The 26,164-nt window shown below is 43.3% G+C and overlaps 1 protein-coding gene across 10 annotated transcripts in view; it reads left to right on the forward strand.

The window, feature by feature from the left end:
* The window catches only part of MYOM1 (myomesin 1), a 147,679-nt gene that overhangs the window by 45,613 nt on the left and 75,902 nt on the right, over nt 1-26,164 (forward strand). For 6 of the 10 annotated variants that reach the window (XM_039523327.1, XM_039523325.1, XM_039523332.1 and 3 more), the window contains exons 2-6: nt 621-692; nt 842-1,418; nt 14,999-15,136; nt 23,165-23,375; nt 24,299-24,456. In XM_039523327.1, the coding sequence (XP_039379261.1) occupies nt 686-692; nt 842-1,418; nt 14,999-15,136; nt 23,165-23,375; nt 24,299-24,456 (1,091 nt within the window). In that variant the 5' untranslated portion in view covers nt 621-685. Of the gene's footprint in view, nt 1-180; nt 201-620; nt 693-841; nt 1,419-14,998; nt 15,137-23,164; nt 23,376-24,298; nt 24,457-26,164 lie in introns of those variants that run through there. The other 4 variants (XM_039523330.1, XM_039523328.1, XM_039523329.1 and 1 more) reach the window with 2 other exon arrangements.

The following is a 26,164-nucleotide window of genomic DNA, read 5'->3' on the forward strand; positions in this document are numbered from 1 at the left end:
ATGAATATTCCACAGTGCTGCTATATAATTGCAATTTAAATGATCATTTTGGTTCTAACAGCTCTTCTTTTGATACCTCAGAGACCCGTAACAGAAGATAAACTATAACTGGAAAAATGTATGATGAAATTAGGAAGGTTAAGAGGAACTATGAAGAGCAAATTGCCAAAGACATAAAAATGAATGAAAAAACTTTTAAGGTATATTAGAAATGGGGATCCTGCACAAGAGTTAGTGGGATCACTAGATTTCCAGAGGTAAAAAGAGCAGTCAAGAAAAATAAGGACATTGGAGAGAAACTAAGTGATTTGTTTGCATCAGTTTTCCTCAAAGAGGACAATAGGCAGGTGTCTCCCTAGTGCCACATTTTGAAGGTAAAAATGAAAATGGGGGTGAAATTCTGGCCCCAGTGAAGTCAATAGCAACACTGTTATTGACTTCAGTGGGACAGGTTTTCACCCAGATATTTAATGACAGTTGAGAACTTTTGAAAGAATACAATGCTGTTGACTTTGCCACTGAAATTATCAGTTTTGTTATCAGGACAATGTAGCTGTGAGACTTTGGCTAAGTTGCATCAGTGGGCATAGGAACATTAAAACTCTATTCTTTTTTCATAGTTTGATTTAGTCCTGGGGATTACTTGGTTGACTCCAGATCAGAACAGGATTTCTGAGCCCTATGAATGACATGTGAGTTTCCTGAACCCTAAGAAAATTGTATGAAGATTGTCCTAAGTGCATTGATTTGACTTAAGGAAAAGTTTTAGGTTTTATGTTATTTGTTAATTCAGAGAAAACCCTGATTTGAGTTTTCATCTGTTTAATCTATTCTTTTTCAGGCTGTTCACACCTTAGCATTTCCAGGCAGAAAATTGCAGTGGACAGTGAGTTAGGAGGCACCATGATGGCTTTACCTTTCTACCAGAAACATCATGAACACTATGACCGTGCATACCGCCACAAAGAGCTGCAATCCACTCTGAGCCAGTACCAAAAGGAGGAGAAGCGTAAATCTGCTGTCTACAGTCATGGGTCTACAGCCTACACTCGTGGATCTGCCGCCTACCGCCATGGGTCTGCAGCAGCCTATAGTCATGAGTCTGCAGCAGCCTACAGTCATGGATCAGCAGCCTATGGTCACGAGTCTGCAGCCTACAGTCATGGATCTGCAGCCTACAGTCATGGATCTGCAGCTCACAGTAGGAGGTCTGCTGCCTACAGTCTTGGATCAGAATCCCTCAGTAAGATGTCTTCAGGCTATGATCATGAATCTGCAGCTCACAGTAGGAGGGCTGCTGCCTACAGTCTTGGATCAGAATCCCTCAGTAAGATGTCTGCAGCCTATGATCATGAATCTGCAGCTCTAAGTAGGAGGTCTGCTGCCTACAGTCTTGGATCTGAAGCCTACAGTCACGGGTAGGACAAAACATAGCCATATTTTTGGGGCAATGGTGGGAAAAACTGTTTGCTGGATCTGCCTCCCTTAGATCAGTGTCAACACTCCTATTGACAACAGCAGCAGGCACTGTAATCAGTAATGTTAATATATTTTCCATACTTACTGCTTTTCAGTTAGGTCTGGGGAGGTGGGAGAAATTTAGTCCACTTGTTGGAAGTATTGTGGTGATGGGCCCACTATAAGAAGAACATAGATAACTAGATAGCTCTTCTTAGATGCAATGGCTGTGTTTTTACACTATATGCACAGTTCGTATTAATGTTCAAATTGTCACACTGTAAATTGGTTGAGAAGCTTGGTATTTTCAAAGCAGAAACAACATGAAGTTTTTGTCAGGCGCAAGAAGAATATATCATAATTGACACTGAAATAATATAATAAAACATTGTCTAAACAATTAGATTAGTGGAATGTGCTATATTTCCTGGCCTCAGGAACCTCAGTGATAATAAAAGCAGCTAGGATAGTATTAAAGCAAGATTAGTACTGCAGTTAGCAACAGAAGAAATGATCATCAAGTTATAGCAGAAAACATCTACTCTCAATTACATCAGCGTAAAAACTCATTAAAGTCACCAGTGTACTTGAGAGGAGAATTTGATCTGTTAGGCCAAATTCATGCTTGGTGAAACTCTTCTGATATCAGTGGAGTTACACTAGGGATGAATTCTACGCTCAGGTCAATAGAGTTACACCAGAGATAATGAATTTGGCCTAATGCATTTAACAATTTTCTTACAGAAACATAACCTTAATATGTTTCCAGTTATTATGAAGTTTTCATATGAGTAAATAGATTTGATTTTTATTTTAAGTCATATATATTATGATGGCTTCCAGGCTGCTCTGTTTTAAACCAGTTGCCAATAGCTTTTAAAAGCCATACTAACCCCCAAATCCAAACCCAAATATAGATCTAGATCAGAAATTTTTAAATAACCCCCGTTCTTATAATGGGCTGATGCATGACACTGGATTCTAAATACAAATCTAGATTTTAATTGTGTAGCTTAAACCTATCTTGGGAAAAATATGCCATTTGAATTTTGAGCTAAATTTATGGAGGATAGGTCCATCAATGGCTATTAGCCAAGATGGTCAGGGACACAACCCCATGTCCTTAAGACTCTCACTGCCAGAAGTGGGGACTGGCTGACAGGGGATAATTGCCTTGTTCTGTTCATTCCCTCTGAAGCCTCCGGCACCTGCCACTGTCAGAAGACAAGATACTGGGTTAGATGGACCATCGGTCTGACTCAGTATGGCCGTTCTTATGTTCTTATGAACTTATGCTCGCATCAGTTCTTATTTTATCCAAACTGGATCCTTTAGACTCTGTCATACTCAGTGGTGCAAGTAAAATCCATTTCTTGCTGGTCCGGGTGGGGGCACTAGCTAAGGGGAGCATGTGACCTACCCACGTGATCATCCATGTGACTCCTCCCCACCCCACCCCCAGCCTGGAGCCCCCAGGCTCTCCCCGTCCCCTCCCCATGATCCATCCCACGTTACCTATGGGAGAGTGGGGGGCTCTGTCCTTCTCCTGCTGCACCAGAGACTTTGGGAAAGGAGCAGAACATGGGGCCACTGGGCAGCCCCATGCTGGCAGCTCCTCCAGCAGGGCTGTACCACACCCAGCCCCTGCCCTTCCACGCAGCTGCATCTCCTCCGTCTGGGGGGCAGGGCTGGAGGCGTACAGCTGTGTCAGAGAGGAGTTGCTGGTGTTCTGCTCCTTTCAGGGCTCTCCCAGGATCCACAGCAAGGAAAGGAGCAGAACTCCCAGCCCCACACCCTGCCCTTCCATGGAGCTGCATCTCCATCCTCGTACTACAGCAGCAGCCCCACCAGAGGATAGGGCTGGGGATGGTACAGCTGCCGGAGGAGCTGCCGGCATTCTGCTCCTTTTCCCCGCTGCCCCTCCATGCTGGGAAAAGAGCAGAACCCCCCCCATCTTTCCACAGAGCTGCGTCTCCCTCTGTACAGCAGCAGCCCCACTGGAGGACAGGGCAGGGGGGTGCGGGGTTGGGGGTTCTGCTCCTTTCCCCACAGGGAGGGGCAGCAGGGAAAAGGAGCAGAATGTCAGCCGCTCTTCTGGTGGCTGTACCACCCCCAGCTCCACCCCCCAGCCTTGTCCTCCCCTGGGGCTGCTGCTGTACCGATGGAGCTGGAGGAGAGGCAGTTCTGTGAAAGGGCTGGGGGTGGTACAGCCACACCAGAGGAGGTGTGGGGCTGCCAACTCCTCCTGTGTCTTTCCAATACGCTGTACTGGCTATAAATAACTTGCTGGTACGGTGTACCGGAGTGTATCAGCGTACTTGCACTGCTGGCCATACTCATAGGACCAGATTCTCACCCCTCCTGTGGCTTCTTTACACTGCCTCAGTAGCACAAAGTAGCCATATTAGAATGGGAAAAGGTACAGAGAAGGGCAATGAAAATGATTAGGGGTATGAAACAGCTTCCACGTAAGGAGAAATTAAAAAGATTAGGATTGTTCAGCTTAGAAAAGAGATGACTAACATAGGGATATGATAGAGGTCTGTAAAATCATGAATGGTGTCAAGAAAGTGAGTAAGTGAAGTGTTATTTACCCCTTCAGATAACACAAGAACCAGGGGTCACCCAATGAAATTAACAGGCAGCAGGTTTAAAACAAATATAGGAAGTACTTCTTCACACAGCACATTGTCAACTTCTGGAACTCATTGCGAGGGGAGGTTGTGAAGGCCAAAAGTATAACCCGGTTAAAAAGAATTAGATATGTTCATGGAGGATATGTTCATCAATGGCCATTAGAAAAGATGATCAGGAATGCAACCAAGGCTCTGGGGGTCCCTAAATCTCTGACTGCCAGAAGCTGGGACTGGATGAGAGGGGATGGATCACTCGATAGTTGCCCTCGATAGTTCATTCCCTCTGAAGCACCTGGCACTGGCCATTGTTGAAAGACAAGGATACTGGACCAGATGGACCACTGGTCTGACCCAGGATGGCCATTATGTTCTCATGTTCAGAAAGCATTACTACAGGGGCAGCCAAGGATTCCTTGAGAGACCGTCTATGATACCTGCATCCCTCACTTTGTGTAGGGTATGTGTCAGGAAAGGTATGCTGAGATGCAGAGTGGATTGCACAGCATTTGACCTGATCCCCAGATGCCTGTCATGTAGGACAGTGGTTTTCAACCTTTTTTCATTTGCGGACCCCTAACAAATTTCAAATGGAGATGCGGATCCCTTTGGAAATCTTAGACATAGGCTGCAGACCCCTAGAGGTCCATTGACCACAGGCTGAAAACTAATTTAGGAGGCTCAGTGGTGCAGAAAGCATTCTCCGTGCATTTGGCATATACTGTAGAGAGTTTTGTGGGGCTGGATCATGCTCAGTGTAAATGGAATGCTTGTCAGTTTTAGCAGCATGCTTCTACCAAGCTTTGCTGAGTATGGAGAAATGACAATTTTCAGAGGCTTATTGACAGGGACCAGATCAGCTAGGACCAATTGCTGGCCTGCTCCCTGACTAACTTCAGTGCTAGAGAGCCATGAGCCAATCCACACTGCCTGGGAACTGACAGAGTGGCCACAGTCCCTGACTGGCTGCTGGTTTAGAAGCCCTGCTTATAATCCTGGCCCTGACAGCAGATCAGCAGCTGCTCAATGCATACTGTGCCTGCAGCTGTGCTTGCCCTTGTTCCAGTCCCTGCTCCCCTCTGGCTTCAGACTTCTGGCTTCAATCCCCAGCTCTGCATGACTTACCACTCTGGTTGACCCTCCAGTTCTAGCATTTGGCTTCTGCCTCTCCAGTACTGAACCCTGGCTCCACCTCTGGGTTACCCAGCTCGGGCATTTGGCTTCTGTCCCTTCAGTACTGACTCTTGGCCTGTTTCCTGGACTCTGCCCATCCTGGACCAAGTTCTAACTGGTAGGCAGAACTCTTGCTTCCACCACTAAGCCTGACCACCCATGGCCCAGTCAGCTATAGTTTGAGCAGCCCCAATACAAAGGCTAAGGACCCACATTGCCGGCATGGACCCCACTCAGGCCAGTTTTTCCCTGGCGGAGCTGGTGGGGGCCCATACAGAACTTGCAGGTGCACAATGCGGCCCTACAAGCCCAGGAGGCTTCACTATCAACCCTGGCTCTTCCCCGCCAGCAGCCAAAGGTCCCACTCCCAGACAAGTTTAGTGGTAATTGTAGTCAGTTCTGAGGTTTCCTAAATCAATTCAGGTTCCTCTTGTTATATCCCCAGTTGTTCCACACAAAGCAGGCCTGAGTAGGGCTCATCATTAGTCTGCTCACTGGGGAAACCTTGGTCTGGGCCTCCCAACTTGAAACGGTACATCCCCCTCCTGGGTCAGTTGAAGCAGTTAATTCAGGCCATGTTGGTTCTCTTCAGTGACCCTCATCACACTCAAACTGCTGAAGCTGTGCCGCAAGCACAACAACAAGGGTGTCAATCAGCCACCAATACGCTGCCAAATTCCATCACCTTTCTGTGAACACCACATGGAATGAGACTGTGCAGCGTCATCCATTTCAGATTGGGCCGAACAATGATACAAAGGATGCACTGATGTGGGTTGAGCTGCCATCCTTTCTCACAACCTGATCAACCTATGTATCAGAATTGACAACTGCCTTCCTGAGCAGCACCATGAATGTGGCCCAACCCCGTGAGCCCTGACAACACCCAGGCCTTCCCCTCCTCAACAATGCACCTGCTCCAGAACCCATGTATTTTGACTAGGCCCACCCAGGATATCAACTGGGAAGTCTCTGAAGCTCAGGACTCACTTCCTCAGCTAGGGGAAGTATGTAACCCATACCTGCTTGGTGTGGCGCTCTGTCCTCTAGTGGCACCTAGTCCAGCTAGCGATTCGTGAGTCTGCTACAGCCTTGGCTAAGAGTCATGTGGCTTTTAAATCATGCAGTAGAGCCTCATGCACTAGCTCCAAGCCCCCACTTGTAACACTGACAGACCCTGGTTGTCAGTGAACTTGAGACCTCTGGAGCCATTCTTATGTTCTAATGCAGGGGTCCCCAACGCGGTGCCTGCGGGTGCGATGGCGCCCGCAGGGGCATCTAAATGCGCCTGCATCCTGGCCAGTGGTGGAGCATCCGCCGAAATGCCGCCTAATTTCTGCAGTGTTTCGGGGGTGACGCCTCTCAATGACGTCACTTGTCAGCGGCAAGTGACGTCATCGAGAGGTGTCGCCGCCGAAACGCCGCAGAAATTCGGCGGCATTTTGGCAGGTGCTCCATCGCTGCCACGGTCCTTCATCTGGCGCCCACCAGACAAAAAGTTTGGAGACCACTGGTCTGATGCTTTGGAACTGACAGAATGGTCACAGCACCTGATTGGTTGTAGGACTGGTAGTCCTGCTTATAAGCCTGCCCCCACCCTCACCCCACAGCGGCTCAGTGGCTGCTCTCTAAGTACCATACCCACAGCTGTGCTTGCCCTTGTTTTCAGTCCCTGCTCCAGCCTGCTTCCAGTTCCTGCTCCCTTCAGACTTACAGCTTTAATCCCTGGCTCTGCCTCTGATTTATGACTCTGGTTGACCTTTTGGTTCTGGCATTTGGCTTCTGTTTCCAATACTGATCACTGGCTCCGCCTCTGGCTTATGACTCTGGTTTACCCTTCAGCACTGGCATTTGGTTTCTGTCCCTCCAATACTGACCTTCATTTCCTATACTCTGCCCATCCTGGATCCAGCTGTAACTGTTTGTCTGAACTCTCGTCTCCACCCCTACGCCTGACCACATACAGCACAATCTGTTACACTTTTAATTCAGTCAAATCTGGGTAGATTTTCAGGGGGACCAAAAGAAAATCATCTCTCTGACACCCTGGTGACACCTCAAACACCACCAGATTACGTTTCCCTGATCCAAAGCATGGATGTACTAGAGCAATTTGAAGAAATGAAGGGGAAAAAATTAACATTGGCAAAACTGCCTGTTGTTTGCTAGTATTGTTTTTGGAAATGGTTGAATCGTTTTCAGTGAAACTATCCAAAGATATTCAGCCTCAGGCAGAGACCAAGTATGGAGAATTTCAGCCTTAATGGTTACAGTTTGTCCAAATTATAAACAACTAAAACCCAAGGTTTAGAATGGAAAGTGTTAGGCAACTTTACCGATAGGTATCACCACCAGCTCTGCCCTTTATGTCTGTACAATGGCAGAGCTAGACTAATCCCACTTATTTTCTTACATTGAAGGCTTAATCGTTCAAATTTGTGTGCAATATTTCAGTGGTTTTTCATGTGTATTTTTCATGGATGACGCCATATTGTTCACTGACAGCAGCTAATAATCCAGTGCCAAGGAAGTTGTGCTGTAGACTTGTTATTCACCACAGCATGGGTCAGAGGTTTACTTAAAGAGAAAATACAAAATATTTGGCAAGGCTTGAGCTTGAAACACTTTTACTTATTTGCAGAAAAATAATGATCATGGGGACATGACTGAAACAAATCAAACAAACAGAAAAACAGGATGTTTTCTTCAGTATGTGCAATTAATGCTTCTGTCAACAACAAATATATGTCATGAGCAAAGTAATGAAACTAGGATCAGTGCAGAGTTGAGTAACTAATATGCATTAGTATCTGTGAGAAACATAAGAAGATAAATGAGTAATCTTGAAATCTCTGTTGGCACTACCCCCATCCATTAGTTTATTATAGGTGAGGATTAAAAAGAGCTAGCTTACAAAAGTGTCAGGCAGAGCCAGAAAATGTTTTCATGAGACCTGCTTCATGAAAGCAATGTGTGCAAACAATATAGCCACTGACCAGCAATGTGACCTGGCCGCATGATGAATCTGTCAAGAAGTTAAAATGAATATAATAAAAAGAGTGCTTCTCATCCATCTGGGAGAGACTGGTTCTCACATGTGTCTGATGAGGCTTCACTTTTTTTTTTTTTTAGTCTATAGCCAATTCTCTAGTCTACTATATCCTCTTTGCACCATGTAAACGTAAACACTGCAAAGTGGACTTAAAAGAGGCTGGAGATGGCCCAAGGAGAATTTCCATTGCACAGGGGAACTCTGCTAGCAGAAGTGGCTCTGCTATCTCCTGTACCAGATGCACTCCCCACCCTTGGTATAAGGGGAGGGAAGGGTGTTCTGGGGGGAAGCTGGGGTTAGGCTGCCTGATTCTCCATCGGTGTAAGGTCAAGTTAGACTTGCTCCCCTGCAGCTCTAACTTGTGTTGGGGCTGGCAGCTCAGGATCAGGGAGCTGCAATCAGTTCCCTGAGCACTCCGACCCACATTGTACCCAGTCTTCACTTGTGGGGATTGGAAAATCTGCCCTTACAGGCGCAGAAAGAATGACAAGACAAATCACATAGGGTAGATTTCTATTTAGTACATTTATCTGGGGGCAAGATACCAAAGCAAAGCCACAGCTTGGGGTACAAAGGCACTGTGCAATGATCTCAGATTGGGCTTCTGTTATGAGAACTGGGTAGAAGTTCACATTGATAGCTATCATGTTTTTACATCTATAGAGGATTACATCTGGGTTTACGTCTTTAGGGACAACTCTAGTTCTGCTCCCATTTCACGGGTAAGTTCAGTGAATCTGAGCAACTGAGAAACACTGGCGTTAATATTATAAACACACTGAAAATTTTGAAAACTATATCCAGAAATGAGGACAGTAAGCTCAGGTCACAACCCTGATAACGGATTACAGATGGCATCTGACCTGGATAAAACATACATATATTAGTTTGGGAGATCAAATTAGGCTGAGAGCAATTCAAAGGTGATGGTAGTGTTCCTCTGTGAAATCAGAGAGCAATATTGGTCTGCTAGGTTCTTCTCCAGGGAGACTCTGTTGCACATATCAAGTTAAAGATTTGGTCACAACTTATTGAAACAAAGGGCAAGATTTTTGGAATCTATTTTCAAGATGGTAGAGGCCTCTTTCTTAGGCCAGCTAAATGGTGACTACAGACAGAATTTACTTATTATAGAGCACTATAATAAAGATTGTGAATAACCAAAAAGGCACCAGGAGGTGCAGTGATACCAGATTTGTCTTCATATGCAAACAACTCAATTTGAATGTGCTCCTGTGTTAGTCCTTCATGTAGCCCACTTTGCATGGAATGGAAGCTAATGAATGGTATGAAGATTAGGAAAGAAAATGAAGCCCAGTTCTGGGTTTTCTTGCCCAGAAAGCCTCAGTGACAGCCTGAAACATGTTTATTCAGCTCTTCAGTACAGTTCCTTTGCTGTTTGAAGCTTTTCAATACTGTAAAGGGACAGACTAGATCCCACAGGAACAGGCCTGTGCCTGGGGCAGGTGAGGAGATGCACTGCTCCAAGCGGAGCAATAGGAGGCATTGTGAGGAGCCACTTTGAGGTGGCAAGCATCCCTAGCCACTACACTCAGTCTTTCTCTGATTGTTTACTCCAGGCCAGGGTTTAGGAAGTGCAGATTGTTAAAGTAGTTAGTCTGTGAATAACGAAAGCCAGGAAGAATTATAGGGTCAGTGTGGGTCCAGTAGCTGGACTAAGGAATCCCATTGGTATGCTCTACAATAGAGTGGTGTCTCTTATCTGCCACAAGAAACACTTCATCAGGGGTCAGTTTCTGCACTCCGGAGAGCACAGGGACTGCAACTGTAGCTGGCCCTTAGACAGGGGGCACAAGAAAGGTGACGGCTCCAGTGCTTTTCTTACTCTCACAGGGGCAGACCATAGTCTGGTCAAAAGGATACAGGGAATAATCACAGCTTTCTGTAGCAAAAGAGAGACAAGATGGGTGAGATATTGGACCAACCAGTGAAAGATGTTCCTTACCCATCTTGTCTCTAATATCCTGGGACTGGCACAACTACCACTACACTGAATGCTACCTGTCGCAAAAGAGACGATAGGAGGTAGCTCTCACGGGAGATTCAGCTCAGTCGATTTAGTTAAAGGCAGTGAGTGGAAAATTTAAGGCAGGGCCAGGGGTATGTGTGATACTTTTATCATGTGCAATGGCTCTCAATGAAAATCTCAGGTCCATTCCTGCTGGCCAGGACTACACATTGTAATGGAAATTCCCGACATGAATCTGCAGTACCTGCGGGTCCTGCAGGAATGGAACTGACCTTTTCAGTAATACCAGTTGTAGAGAAAATAAAAGAGGGGATATTCAGCTGCAAATATTTAAAGGCACACTTACATCACCTGATAGGAAATGGAGCATGCAATTTATTTTATCTTTGCAAACTCATTTTATTTTAGAGAGTTACAGTTAGGGAAGACAAAGATACTTGGAAAAAGAAGTCACAAGTAAAGCAAAGGGAAGGACAGTGGTAGTCTCAAATACAAGTAATTTTTACCCCTTTTAAATATAATATGATTGTATTCATTCTTCATATGTTGTTTTTTCTGCCTATCTGACAATCACTGTACTCCACTCGGCAAAGTGCTTTGAGCCATAGATTAATGGGCCCTGTATTTTTACTATAGTTCTAAAGCCTTCTGAGAGCCTTTTTATACCTATATTTGTGTTACTTTACTTTCCCTTCCACACCAAGGCTCCACCAACGGTCATCCCCACCCACTTTATGGGAAGAGGAGTAGCAGCCCTTTGGTGCTTGTTCTCCCAACAGCATTATGACATGTGATGTGAATAACCTGCAACACGGAAGTAAGGAGGCTCTTTATGCTCCCTCTCCTTGTGTGGGTATAGAGTCTGGATTGTAGTCTGGTGCACAGTCTGGTTTGAGAAAAGACTTGACTAGAATTAGATATGAGCCAAGGAAGTGAGGTTCAGTTCTGAATCAAGGTTAGGTTTAGGTTAGGTGTGACAGGGCTCCACTCACCATGCTGGTGCCTCCTGCTGTCCATCTTGGGGATTAGCTCTGCAGGCTAGTACACCCTCTCCAGATGGTGCATTGCCTGCTGTCACCTGCTCCTGAACCCATGTCACTGCACGGACTGCGGTATCCTCTTCATGACACAGCCCTCCGGCCATGTCACAATGTGTGCTCCCCCATTCCAAGGGTAAGTGCAGTCCAACTGTCCCACCATTTCCCCAGTGACAACTGCAGCCACTGGTCTGGCCACTTCCCCATGACCCCAGCACCCTCTTTGCCCTTGCCTCAGGGACTCAGCCTGCAAATCCCAGCAGCCAGCCAGGAGCTCTCTCTAGCTCCCCCAGTCCCTGCTAGCAGCACTGCTCTGTCCACGGTGCTAGCTTCTTTCTGCCTGCCAGGCACCCAGTCCTCCCTCCTTAAGATCCAGGGAGTAAGTGACTGCTCTGCCCTTCAGCTCTTCTTATATGAGTCTACCAGGCCCTGAATGGCTGTTCCTTTCAGCCCCTCTCTAATTGGCTGCCTCCTGCAAAGCCTCCCTAGGGCTCTATTAACCCCTTAGAGGCCAGTGTTGGGCCAACTCCCCATCACACTACTGTTCTGGGTTTGTGCTTCAGGAAGAATCAAGGATGGAAAAGGCCTGGGTTGGATTTAATGGTGCTGAAAAATTGAGTGAACTTAGATTTCCATCACTTTGGGCCTGACATCTAATGAAAACAGATGTTCCCTTATGTTTCAGTTAAATCTAAATGAGAATTCAGAATTGGTCTCTCTAGATTTGGAAACAACCAGGAATCAAAAGGCAGGTTCAGGTCCAGGTTTTCAAATCTGAACCCTAGGAAATTTGAAGGGGTTCAAATTCAAGATGCTAGTTTTGTACCATTTTTAAATAATACATGAATAAGACTTTTTGGTGGGTAAAGAACTTAGTTTTCCTTCTGAGCAGTGCTCATTTATGAACAGTAACTAACATGCTTTGGGTTTGATGTAATATTTTTACCACTTGTTTGATGACTTGTCACAGTGCATTTGTGGTTGGCTGCAATGCTCATATTATATCATCCACAAATCCTAAAGATTAGTACATTATCTAACATTATACTACTGCATATCTTGTTGCACTCTCTCTCATGCTCTGTGTTGCTTTGTCTAGATTGTTGGTCACACTCTTTTTCTGCCTGGATTTTGGTGCAGAAGGTGATACAGCTTGGAGTTTCTAATGGATTTGCTCTGTGGCTGCTGCTGCTGCTGAGCAGTGCAAGCAAATCCAGCCAATGCCACTACAGCTCCTGAAGGAGCCATACTGCCACAGGGCATAGGGGCTAGTGGAATAGAAACCATCCCCTAAATGTCTCTGATCTGAGTGGTATTGGGAAAATTCTATGAACGGAATTTTTCTCCCCTCTCTTAGCCTTCTTCTTTGGGCTTTTCTGCAGAGGGTGATTTCATCCAATAAATCCATTTTGTGTGTATGAATATGGGAGAAACATTAGGAGAAGTCCAGACATAGTGCAGTAGTGAATGGAGTATAAATGCAATGGTCAAAGATGCAGTCAGTCCTATTTCACATATGGATATCTGCTACATTATAGGCAGAGCTCGTAGCACTGCCTATTATTCAGGTTGCCCAAACATGTGATTATGTAATTAAAGACTGTCTTATAATGGAGATATGCAAGGGGGCAAATTAATGTTTCAGAGGGACAATCTTAATTCTGACATTTTCTAACTTTTGAGTGCTTGCCTTTGCAACCTTAATAATGTTCTTTTAATAGATTTTTGTGTGGTATATATCCATCCATTTAGACACAACTGTAGATATGAGGTGTAATTCATAGTTTATCATATAGGTATCATCCTTTCCAAGATTTCACAGAGTGGCCAGGAGCAATGTATTGTGAGATGAAATTTGCTAGAACTCCAAGCAGAAACAATTGACATGACCACCATTCATTGGTCAATGTGTGCAGTTTGTAGCAGTGGACATGCTAGTCTTTGCCCTGAAGATAGGGATAAGATGTACATCTCTGCTTGCACTTTCTTGAGCACTATGGAGAGATTCTGCCTGACAACCAAACCTGGAACAATGCTGCTTGTTCCAAGTTTGTGGGAGAAAAAAATTACAAGCTCCCTTCAGGACTATTGCAAGTGAAGGTGGGATTTAGCACATACTTTGGAATATCAGGAAGTTCCTTCTTGGAATATAAATTATGGTACTGGCATCTCTAAAGTATGTTACCTTCTAGACTCAGGCTTCCGCCTACAGACTACACAAGCCCATAGATGCTTGAATATTTCATGTATTAGCACTAACAGTATAGATCTGGAGATCATCTTGTGTTTTCATCCAAAGGCTCCAATACCAAATACCTGGACTTAAGAAGTGAATGATAACTATGGTCAAGTCCTTTCAGGCTGCCATTTATAGCTAGTGTTAACATGGATCTTGGCGACGTACAGTCTGAAAACCGTAGAAGCAGCAAAGAATCCTGTGGCACCTTATAGACTAACAGACGTTTTGCAGCATGAGCTTTCGTGGGTGAATACCCAAACCGGATATCCTTGGATTTCTTGTGGCATGTTCTGACTGCAAGTGGGTAGACAAGCCAAGGATTTAGAAAAGGCTGATGCTTATTTGGGACTTATACCTTTGGAGCGTATTATGAATATGAGGAAAAAATGGCTAATAATAAGTTCAATGCTCATTGTTGTATTGTGTAATACTGAAAATATCAGTAAGGAGGACCTGTGCTTTTGGAAAGAGGAAGGCATTTGGTATTCCATTTTTAAGCTAAATTATTACACTTTTAAAAATAAACCAAAATACTGTACGACTACCCATGCCTTAAATATATTCTGACTGTCTTCAGAAATTTGTCCAAGGTTGAGGGGAATCCAGGGATTCGGCAACTGTAGCATTCCCTTTTCCTCTGTTTTTCCCCTTCTCTACTTTTCTTTCATTAAATGACAAATTAATTCATTGTGCTTGCTTTTATTCTTTATTTGGTAGTGGGGTAGCATGGTAGAGTTGTAGTACAGGGTCTCATCAGTCACTGAAATTCATGCTGCCATATAGTTTGCATACATACAGGTTAAAAAACATTAGCACGCTGAAGTGTTTTGCATATCAAAAATTATTTCAGCTAGGGAAACTAGATAATTTCATGGCTGGTTTCAGAATACAGAGCGTTTCACCTATAGTTCACTGGTTCAAATCAAGTCCAGAGGATTAGAATTCTTTAGGATTTGTTAGATGTTCAATGGCCCTTGGTAGCCCGTGAGGTAGTCTTCTAGGATCTAGTAGACAGATATCCACATCACAAAAAATCTCATTACAATTTACATGATCTGGAACGTGCCTGTCTTGATTGACAGGCTCTGCAGACTAGCCATGGGCAGGGGTATAGAAACTCTAGAAGGCCCAGCTCACAGGAGTGGTGAAATGTGCATTGCTACTCGGTATGCTGGACATTCTCCGTACATAGAGGGATTTAATTTCAAGGCCCATCACTTTGACACCTTTAATGAGCAGTGAGATAAAATGCATTTTGAAAACTTGCTAACTGAAACATCATAATTGTTTGCTAAGAAAGCTTAGGAGAGCTTACATTATTATAAAATGCCTAGTATTTCTTCTAGTTTTCTGAATGTTATTTTCAACAGCTTCCCAATTTTCTTTGTGAGTCTAATAATGTGGCTTTTATTTCAGACTAAAAGATTCCAATATAATGATAGAAGATCGATCCTATAAGTTGAGTCCCAAAGCAAAGAGGGCAAAGCAGAGTTTATTCTCTGAGGAGAAAGAAAATAAAGCCATTGACTATGTAGTACCAGTGTTCACAGGACGGTATGTTTGTTTTCCTTTCCCTTTTTCTTGGTGTCCTTGTTAATTTATAAAATATTCCTTATGATAATAATTAATAATCCATCTCTTTTTTTAATCTATCAACATCAAAATGCTTTAAAAAAGATGGGTTAGTTTTCTCTACTTTACATATGAGGAAACACACAGAAGTTAAGTGTCTTGTCCCCGGTCACTGAATGTGTCAGTGACAAAGCCAGAAAGGAAACTCAGGTATTCTGATTTAGTTTTGTGCCCTTGTTATTTGGACTGTGCACACCTTATTTCCTATGAGAAGGAAAGAGAGTTATGGACATTTAGCCATGAAAACTGGGCTTGATGCAGGAATTACTGAGTAAAATTCTATGCAATAGGTCAGATTAGATCATCATAATGGCTTTTCTGGCTTTTCACATCTGTGAATCTGTGGTGAATTTGAAGGGTCATGTTCCTCGAAATCTGAGAAACAAGTTTGTACACACAATTTTGTTGGCTTTTCTAGTTTAAAGATTTTCTCTATAATTTAAATGTCTCTTATCAAGTCAGTGTTAAATATGGCAAAATTGAAAAAACTTGGTCATGTTTTGCCCTGGTAGAGGAAAAAAGGTTAATGATAAAACTAATTAAGATCTTAAGTCCAACATAATCAACTCTAATTCTCCCAGGTACTGGTGGTATTTATATCATGTCTGCTATTGATGTGATAAATTTCTGCTGCAGCAATGTTCTAAGTAAATCTGAATGTGAACTTCACATAGTAGCCAAAACCAAGGCAAACATGGAGACTTTCCTGGGATATGGTGTAATGATTTATTATGAGATAATGACAGTCCAGGCATAGTCATTTGTTCAGGTTTATTCATACCAGGACAGGTCATGGAAAACTAACTCGTGATTGGAGATCAGGAGAAAAGCCCATTTGTTGTCAAATACACACCTCTGTTTAGCTTTTATGTCTCCTGCGAAGCTGTGCCTTTCACATGACATTTATGAAGTGTGAGAGACAAGGTAGATGAAGTAATATCTTTTATTGGACCAACTTCTGTCGGTGGAAGGGACAAGCTTTTGAGTTTCACAAGCTCTTCTTCAGGTCTGGAGAAGGAAACTAGAGTGTCCAAGCTAAATACAAGGTTGGACAGATTAATCATAAAGGGTTCACAAATATTGTAGGAGGCCACATAAAATGAAGTAATTCATACTTGTATGATTGTAGGACAATGGAGGGTCAGTGGGCAGCAGCATGTGTTGTAAGTTGTTGCAAAGGGCCATAAAACCAATGTCGCTGTTAAATCTCTGTTATTGTCTGGTGGAGTTATGAATTTAAGTTCCCAGGCTCATCTGTTGAAGGTGTTGTGCACGTTTCCTTTCAGGATGAGGATTGAGAGGTCAGATGTGGAGTGGTTGCTATGTGAAAAGTGTTCCCCGATGGGAGAAGGTGTGAAATTCAGTGGTATCATGGGCTACTGCTGAATTTACACTTGTAAATTGTAGCACTTCTACTGTGTGTGTGTAACCTTATGCTTTTGTGTGGAATTCAGATTTTCATCTCGTTAGTGGGACACATTTGCTTTTGCCTTTTTAATACCCTGTTTTTGAGATAAGGCATCTCTAGCCCAGAGGTTTTCTTTCTCGTTCTAACCCCTCCCTTTATCTCTAAATCCAAGAGCCATTTTTCTTTTACTTTTCCTACTCCTCCATGCCAGAGATTCACTGATCTTTATTTCAACTAAGATACAAAGACATATGCCCCCTACAAAGCACTATTTTGGAGTTTTAAGTATGTCTCCCATGATGGAAATAGATAAATTTAAAATTTCATGCACAATTTGCAATAAATCTCCTTTAAGGCTACTTACGATTTATGGCACTATGTGATTTAGGGCAGGTCTACACTAGAAGTTGCACCGCTGTAGCATGTCTGGTGAAGCCACTCGAAGCTGCTGGGAGAGTGCTCACCCACTGGCATAATTACTCCACCTCCACAAGAGGCGGAAGCTATGTAGGCGGGAGATACTCTCCCGCCAACATAGAGCTGATGTGGACAGCGCTTAAGTTGCTGTAACTTGCGCCACTGAGGGAATGTCTTTTTCATACCCCTGAGCGATGCAAGTTAGATCGACTTCAGTAGTAGTGTAAACCTGTCCTCAGCTAACTGGGCTGTTTTAAAGAGTGTTGTCTTTTGGCATGTTCCATTAGCTGCTTCCCCATCTCTCCAAGATAAACATGTCTCCTTTTAGGTGTGCCTAACCTTTACAAATACAGGATTTAGTCCTCCTTTTGGAAGGAAGTGTTGTCCAGCAACTGGATGACATTACTCCTGATTTGCTTTACTACTGGGTTATGTGATTTGGGGCAAGTCACGACCACTCTGTAATTCATTTTACTTGTTTGTAAAATTAGTATAATAGTTCCTAACTCAGAAAGGAGTTCTGAAGCTTAATTAATTTATGTCTGTACAGCACCTGGAAATCCTAAAATAAAAGGTGCTATAGAATTCCAAAATATTATCATCAGTACAATTATTATGCCTTATACTACTACCAATTGTCAACCCTATTTCCTGCACATGGCAATTCAGAATGTTGTGAATGCTTTGGGGCCATTTTGTTGGCCAGCACTGTGATTTTGAATTAGTTTAAGAGTTTTAAAAGGCACATGATGGTCATTAAGTGTCCAAGTAGGCATTTTATCACGTGTTTTTGTTTTTGTGAATTTGTTGGCATCATATTGATGTTTGTGTGCCAGGATTGTGGAAGTGATATGTTGCAATAGCATCAAGTATTTATTCTTATTGAAGGATAATAGTCCAGACTCATTGAACCATGTGCATGTTATAAATCAGACCTAAATTCTCCTGTGAAACCAATCCACAGTTTCCCATGCACAGATAGTTTGTACAAGGAGTAGGTACTTAAAAAGGTCAACATTCTAGCCACTCTACAGTGCAATTATATTGGCTGTGGTACTGTTTCAATAATGTTTCCACTGTTCCCTCTGTTTTCAGGGGTTTCAAATTCTGCTGTAAAAATTCACTCACATGGAATACAAAGACTCAACTCATTATTATTTGTTCTTACACACACACACAGTCAACATCGGCTTCTGTGGGATTGCAGGGTATAAGTCAATGCAGAATTTGGTCCATGGAAGATAAAATTAGGGAAAACATGTTGCTGTTCTAGCATATCAAGCACCGAGTGCCCAATCCAACTACCACTGAAGCCAATGAGAACATTTCCACTAAAGTTAATTGAAACAGAATCTGTCTCATAGACTGGAACTCTGCACCCAACAACACATGTAAGCTGTAAACTTGTGGGTGCCATACACCGAGAACTATTTTCCTGAAGAAAGTATTTTAAATATACAATTTTAGGCTTGAACCTGCAGTCTATACCCAGGTAAAGTTCTCACTTATGTCAGTGAGAGTTTTGACTTTATAAGGAACGCGGAATCAGGCCCTAAATGCTCTGTTGTTTTTGCGGTGATTCACCCTTTCAGGGAACACTGAATCCTGATCTTTGGCTTTGGCAGAAAAGGAAAGGAAGAAATTAGTTTCTCTTTTGTTTTAAAATTGAATTATTTATAAGCTGTAGATCTACACACTTGAGGGCCACTCCTGCAAGGTGCTAAGCCCCTATTTGGAGCTGGGGATGCTTATTATCTCACAGAAGCTGCTCAGCAGCTTAAGGATCAAATCCAAGTTCCATTAACGTTGTGGTATCAAACGCTACCAAATTCATGGTCCATTTTGATCACTTTCATGGCCAGAGGGTTTTAAAATTGGTCAGTTTCACATTTTCATCTGTTTACATCTGAAATTTCATGGTGGTGTAACCATGGGCATCCCAACCCAAAAGGTACCCAGAAATGGGTCTGATCTTGCCCCTCCCAGAGCTGTCATGCAAGGGAAGGACAAGTTCTGTCCCTCCCCAGCCCAGCAGGGACAAGCAGTTAGGAGCCCCCTGGCTGGGGCACTCTGAGCAGCAGGGGGAGATTGGACCCCCCTCCACCAATCTCTTCCAGCTGCAGGAACCTCCAGTGGTGGGCAGGGAGCTTCTTGCAGCAGGGGGAGGCCCTTGGACATGGGTCTAATTTCCACACACCCCAGCTGCCATGCAAGGGAGGGATAAGTCCTCTCCCTCCCCAGCCCAGCAGGGACTTGCAGCTAGGAGCCCCCTGGCTGGGGCACTCCCACCAGCAAGGGAGAGATCATATTTCATGGGGATGGGCTTATTTCACTGTCCGTGACACATTTTTCATGGCCGTGAAATTGGTAGGGCGCTAAACATTTGTAATGAAAAAGAAAACAAGGTCAGGTTGCATTTAAAATAAAAATGTCATTGATTCAGCCAAAGTGAATTTAGATAGCTTCATTTATATTTATTGAATTAGGGCAGATCTACATTTAAAAATCTGCATTGGTGCAGCTGCACTGCTGTAACGCTTCAGTGAAGACGCTACTGTGCCGATGGGAGAGCTTCTCCTGTCAGAGTAGTTAATCCACCTCTGAGAGAGGCAGTAGCTATGTTGACTGGAGCAGACCACCCATCGACGCAGCACTGTCTTCACTGGAGGTTAGATTGGAATAATTGTGTTGCTCAGGGGCATGGATTTTTCAAATTTTCACATCCTGAGCAACATAATTATACCAATGTAAGTTCGTAGTGTAGACCTGGCCTGAGAAATGAGTTTTTAAAACAATTTTTAGAAATCTCCATCACTGTTTCTGTAGTTTCATGTGGTGATTGTGAACAGTGTTGCCAACACTGAGGAAGAGGAGCCATTTTACTGGTACTTCCCAGGAAGTCCTATCTGCCAAAGTAGCTCAAAACACCAAAAGCTGACTTCAGAATTTGAATATACGAGAAAGACAGGAGACAGTCAATACTGTCATATAAGTTGCCTCAGTACTTTCAGGATTTTATATGTGTGGTTAATTGAACAGTTCATTCCAATGCCGAGTTGCATTGCTTCTCTTTATTGACATTGACACCAAACTGTAAAGGTGGCAGCTTGAGCAGTTATTTATGTTTTTATTTAGAGGTGGCCTCAAATAATTCCCCAGATCCAAACTCCCTGAACTTTGGGCATTTCAGTCAGAATTCCTCTTTAGATGTCTTATAGTTAAATGGATACTGTCAATGGAAATCTAGTCATTTTAAAAAAAGAGAGAGTTAAAAGTAGTTTCAATTACTTCTCTGTCCCTGGTTATCCCTGACAGTTGTTACTGGTTTACATTTAATTTTTTTTTTAAATGTTTTCCTCTAACCTGTTGCTGCGTGGAAGGCCCACATAAACAGGGACAACTGATTCTGTAACAGAGTATACAAGTGAAACAGTGAAAATGACATTACAAAAGTGCTGTCTAATGCACAACATTAGCAAATTTAGAAAAAAAGGAATTTCTCCCCCCAATCTCTTTCAGTTATAATAGGTGAAAGGAAGCTCTAGCCGTGTATCCAAACATCAGACTGGGTCCTTTGCTTAGCGTCATGAGTATATAATGATACATATAATGTGAGACTGAAAAAGTTGTCAGTTTTACTTAAAATTAATGGGTACTACAGAATCTGCAGTAAAGCACTTAGCAATTTTAAAGTAAAGCCATTTATTTTGCTAAACCAAATGTTGTGCAGTAGCTGTATTCACCAGAAACACAGTAATGCACCCCTCACATCAGGGAACCCGCACTGCACACTGAAACAGCTCTGAAGCTCTGACAGTTCTAAAGCAAAAAGGCTGCAATACTGTTCCCACATGTGAATCTGAAGGCAGAATTTGACATGGTGATATTTGTGACCAAAAGCACCCTGTATTCACACCCTACACATTGTTCTATTAAATCTTTGTACAAAATATGCCTTGTGAGGCAATATTTGAAAACTAATAACTCTCTGATCAATAATATAATGGTGAAATGTATATAGCAATATTATATGCAGGGCCATCCATAGGTATTCTGGGGCCCTACGCAGCCCCCCCGTTGGGGTGTGTGTGGGGCCCCAGGCTTTGGCTTTGGCAGAAAAGGCCTCTGCGGCGGGCGGGGGCTGGCTTGGGGAGCCGGGAGTAACCATCACCCCTGCACTCACCGGTGGCGCGGCTGGGGCCGGGTTGCTGCACTTCCCACCGCTGGGGAGTGCAAACCCAACCCTGTTGCAGTCCTCAGCGGAGTGGGGGCAGGGCTGGGGCAGAGCAGGGGTGGGAAGAGGCGAGGCTGGGGCAGAACTGGGGTGGGGATCATGGGGAAGAGTCAGGGCAGGGGCTGGAGTAGCACGTAGCTGTGCAGGGAATCAGGAAATTTGGTGCCCCAAATTTCCTGGTGCCCTACATAGCTGCATACTTTGCATATGGGTGGGGACAGCCCTGTTTATATGTAAAGTTATGATTTCCCCCTCAATAGTGTTACCTGTTCAAAAACAGCCCTGCCTAGGCAAAAAGTTGTTAACAAGGTCTATCCTAAACAAAGGAATGTGTGTTTACCTTAATTTACATATAAGTAGTAAACAGGGTCATCAAGACAGCAAGGGGAGGGGATGGCAGGGAACAGAACAATTTGCATTTCAGCAAACACAAGTGGGGAAAAAATGAGTATGGAGCTTCCTTCATCACCGGATTCCATGTCACCTTCTTCCCTGCTTAAATAAACTTTAATTTGAGGGGTAACCTTCAGAAGAATCCACTTCAAAGATTCACTGGACTATAAAATAAAGGGTCAGAGAACCTTAAGTTGTCTCTTTGACCTCAGAAGACAAAGGGACCAGCACCTTTGGGCCTCTGCGCGAGATCCTGATCAAGAAGAAGGGCATTCACCATCTTGCTAGGACACTGTGGAAGAGAAAGGCCATCTTGAACAATGCCTTGAACCGAACTTTGCAAGATGAACTCTTATACTTGAATTCACTTAAATCCTATCTTCTTTTGTTAATAAACCTGTTTTATTTTGAATCTAAACCAATCCAGTGCTATGTTTAAACTGAACTGGTTGATAACTCCAATTAAAGTAGCAAACTGTTGAATATTACCTCCTTAGAGGTGCAACAAACCATAATATGCCTCTGATTTTTCCAGGACAGGGCGGGATATTTCAGAACACACATTTCTGGGAAAATTCAGGGCTGGGGAGAGTATGGAGTCACCATACCAGTTGTTAACCACAGCTGGCGGAAATCTGTGGTATTGCAGGCAGGCGCCAGGATCCAAAAAGCATTGGAGCAGGGCTGCCCAGTACATAGACAGAGTGCATGCTTGTTGCTGACTATGGGCATCCCAGGAAGTGAGCCGGGGCAAGGCATTGTGAGGCACTTGGGATTACAGGGTAAGAGGTGACACAATGCTTCACTAGTCTGGATTGCACACCTGAATGTGACAATATTACTAGAGCTGATGTTGATTGTATCCTCCATTGTTGAATGCCTGAGGGGGATGCTGAAAAGAGAATAAAAGGGTTTATGAAACACTAATAATCTTTTAAAAATATTTTAAAGAACAAATGACTTTACCGACATTAAAGAATAAAGTGCTCGTTTGATTGCAGAGAGCTTTTTGTAGTGCCTGGGACTGTTCTTTTTCATATAAATCAGAAGTGAGAACTTTGTTATACTGCTGCTGTAATCACCAGTTTGTGTTGTTGTTATAAGTGCCACTGCTTCAAATCACTATTTGAAGTGTTATTGTGATAGCTCTATGGGTATGTCTTACACTGTTCTTTATAGCCGTGGAAACGTGAAAGCACAACAGGAAATGTATTAAAATGAAAACCTGCATGACACACTTGTCATAGAGAAATGCTCTGAAAATGGTAATGACCTTAGAAAACATGATATACTCAGTCATTGAGTTGTACCCTTCTGTGTATCAGTTGTTAATATGATATGAAATTGTTTCCTGGGTAATGATCCTTAAAGTAGAAATGCATTCTGAAGAGTCTAAGGCCCGTTATTCAATCGAGAGGGCCAAGCTAAAATGAAGTGTTAGAAATGAAATGTTTTCTCACCACTATCCAGTGTGATTGTGCTTTTTTAATTCCTTCAGTCAGGTGTATGTCAGCGGGATTACAGATACAGAACAGGAAAGAATTAAGGAAAGTGCTGCATACATTGCCAGAAGGAACCTCTTTGCTACAGGCGAAGGAATTAGTGCAACTAGAGCAGCCACTTCATCCTCTACAGAAGAGCAGCATGAAAAGAAGTCAAGGAAAGTAGCAATACGAGAGTCAGCTGAACGTCTGGCCCTGAAGAAAACGGTAATAAGACACAAATGAATCCATGGAGTGTAAGAACTTTGGGCCTGGGATTGGTTTTTTTTTGCTTTTTGTTTGTACAGTGTCTGGCGCAATGGGGCATGTCATGGCTGTCTAGCCAGCACCCAGCTCTCACTCTGCATGCTTGCATCATGCCAGGGGCAGACAACAGTCAATGGGGAAGCAGCCTCTTAGTTCTGCCCCTAAATCCTTCCAACTCTTATGCAACTTTCCAACAGTTGAGCCTTTCACTAAGGTTCCCCTCAGCCCTGGGACCTGGCCCTGCCTACAGACCAGCATCCCCCAGCCCTGGGACCTGGCCCTGCCCACAGACCAGCATCTCCCAGCCCTGTGACCTGGCCCTGTCCACAGACCAGACCTGCCTCCCTTGGCACCTGGCCCCACCCACAGATGGCTGATTTCTGTGTGCCTTGGAGGTGGCATAGCTAGTAATTTTAGAAGACCATCTGGAAGCTGAAGAATATTGTCTGTCTGTCTAAGGTCTGGTCTACACTACGGGGGGGTGTCGAACTAAGGTACGCGTAGCTGAAGTCGAACTACCTTAGTTCGACTGACTTACCCGTCCAGACGCGGCGGGGTCGAACTCCACGGCTCCAAGGTCGACTCCGCCACCGCCGTTCGCGGTGGTGGAGTTCTGGAGTCGACCGGAGCGCGTGGGGAGTTCGAACTATCGCATCTTGATTAGACGCGATAGTTCGAACTCCGAGAAGTCGAACTCACCGCGTCGACCCGTGCGGTAAGTATGGGCCTATCCTAAGTAAGAAGGATATATTAAGTATAATCTGGATTTTAAAATAAAAATAGCATTCTGCATATTGCCCTAGAAAAAGCCCTAAAACTTTTTGGGATGTGGAACAGTAGTATACATAAATGGTGAGTTTTATGATGAAATATTTCTGTTCTAGTTAGAAGAGACTGAGGAATTTCACAGAAAGCTGAATGAAGATAAACTTTTACACGCTCCTGAGTTTGTTATCAAGCCTCGTTCCCATACTGTCTGGGAGAAACAGAATGTCAAATTACATTGTACTGTGACTGGCTGGCCAGAACCCCGTCTTACATGGTAGGCTTGTATCTTCATCAGCAATACTGAATTTGTAAATATGCATTCTGAATTTGTAAATTCTCAGGAAATCTATGTGGGTGACACTGAGGAAAGCGCAATGTAGATATGTGATCAATGCAAAGCAGTGATGAAAAAAGCAAAGGAGTTCATGAGAAGCAGGAAAGAATGCCATACACCCTTATTCACAATGAGTAGCTCCTTACTCCATGAGTAGGCCCACTGATTTCAATACTTAGCAAACTTTAAATTAAGCTGAGAGAGCTCATAATGAACATACTCTGAGACTCCCCAGAAATCCTCCAAAAAAACAAGGGAAGACCGGATTTGACATTTTTAATATTTCTAAGATAAAAAACAAGCAGAGGCCATCCTCCCAGCCCCCCTTCCCTTTTTAAAAAACACTTTTCAGGCCACCTTTACAGAGAAAGAAGCATAAAGGTTACAAACAAGCTCAATTTAAAAAAACAAATCCTTTGCAGGTCATCTCTAAGGTGCAAAACTGCTGTTTTTTATAAAAATGTCCCAACTAAAAAAAAAAATGGAAATAAAATAAAATATATTATCAAGGCCATCTCAAAGGGAATGTTTTTCTTTGAGGCATCAGAGAGTCTTTATTGTCTCTGGAGTATTAACGGCTACTGTGGTTAAGAGCAGCTGCTTAGCTGCTGATTCAGTTAGTTTCTCTCCATGCAAGGATGCAAGCATGTTCTTGGAGGTCACATCATAATTATTTAAGTTATATGCCATAGATAGATTTAGAGCCTGATGCAAAGTCCATTAAACCCAGTGGGAATCTTTCCTTTCGCTTCAGTGGGCATTGGATCAAGGCTTTAGTCTATGGGCTTGTCTCCACTTACCGTGGATCAATGCTGCAGCGATCAATCCACCAGGGGTTGATTTAGCGGGTCTAGTGAAGCCCCGCCAAATCAACTGTCGATCGCTCTCCCATCAACTCCAGTACTCCACCGGAACAAGAAGCACAAGGTAAGTTGACAGAAAAGTTTCTCCCATTGACCTACTGTAGTGTAGACACCGCAATAAGTGCAGACCTGCCCTACGAGGTCCCAAAATATTCTCTTACAGATGTGTGGGGCATAGATGAAAGTCTAAGTCTCTTGGATTAGTGTCTTTCCTGACTGGAATTTAATTTATGTTTAATTAATGCTGAGCTGTGGAGCCTTTCTGTCTCTTTTTTTTAATCTGGCCTGGGCTATACAGAAATACAATCAAGTTATTGAAACAATTAGATGGGGACATACTGGTGTTTTTTCAGACTTTAAATGGAATTTGATACTTGCTTTTATCTTATACAATACTTTGAGATTGTGTCTATCAAGCCATAAATATTTACAACTAAGAGCTGACAGAAAGTTAATTTATGTTCAGTACTAAGCATTGAAGTATCTATAAACTAGAACTGAAACTGCAGTTGTGGAGGCATTAGAAAAACGGATAAAGACTAACACGACTACCACTCTGAAACCTGCTCTCATATCAGTACTTTAAATATTAAACAATTGTTTGGGTCTGATGCCTGAATTATTTAGTATCCGACAGGAACTCTGCAGTACTTGTCATTTTATTTACTATCTATATTTCCTTAGCATTGTGCTTTTAGACAAATAGCTCACTACCAAAAATTTACCTAGGGGCCTGATCCAAAACCCACTGAATTTAATGGAAGTCTGAATTCAGATCAAATGCT

The sequence above is a fragment of the Mauremys reevesii genome, linkage group 2 (assembly GCF_016161935.1).
Source record: "Mauremys reevesii isolate NIE-2019 linkage group 2, ASM1616193v1, whole genome shotgun sequence".
Classification (NCBI taxonomy): Eukaryota; Metazoa; Chordata; order Testudines; family Geoemydidae; genus Mauremys; species Mauremys reevesii.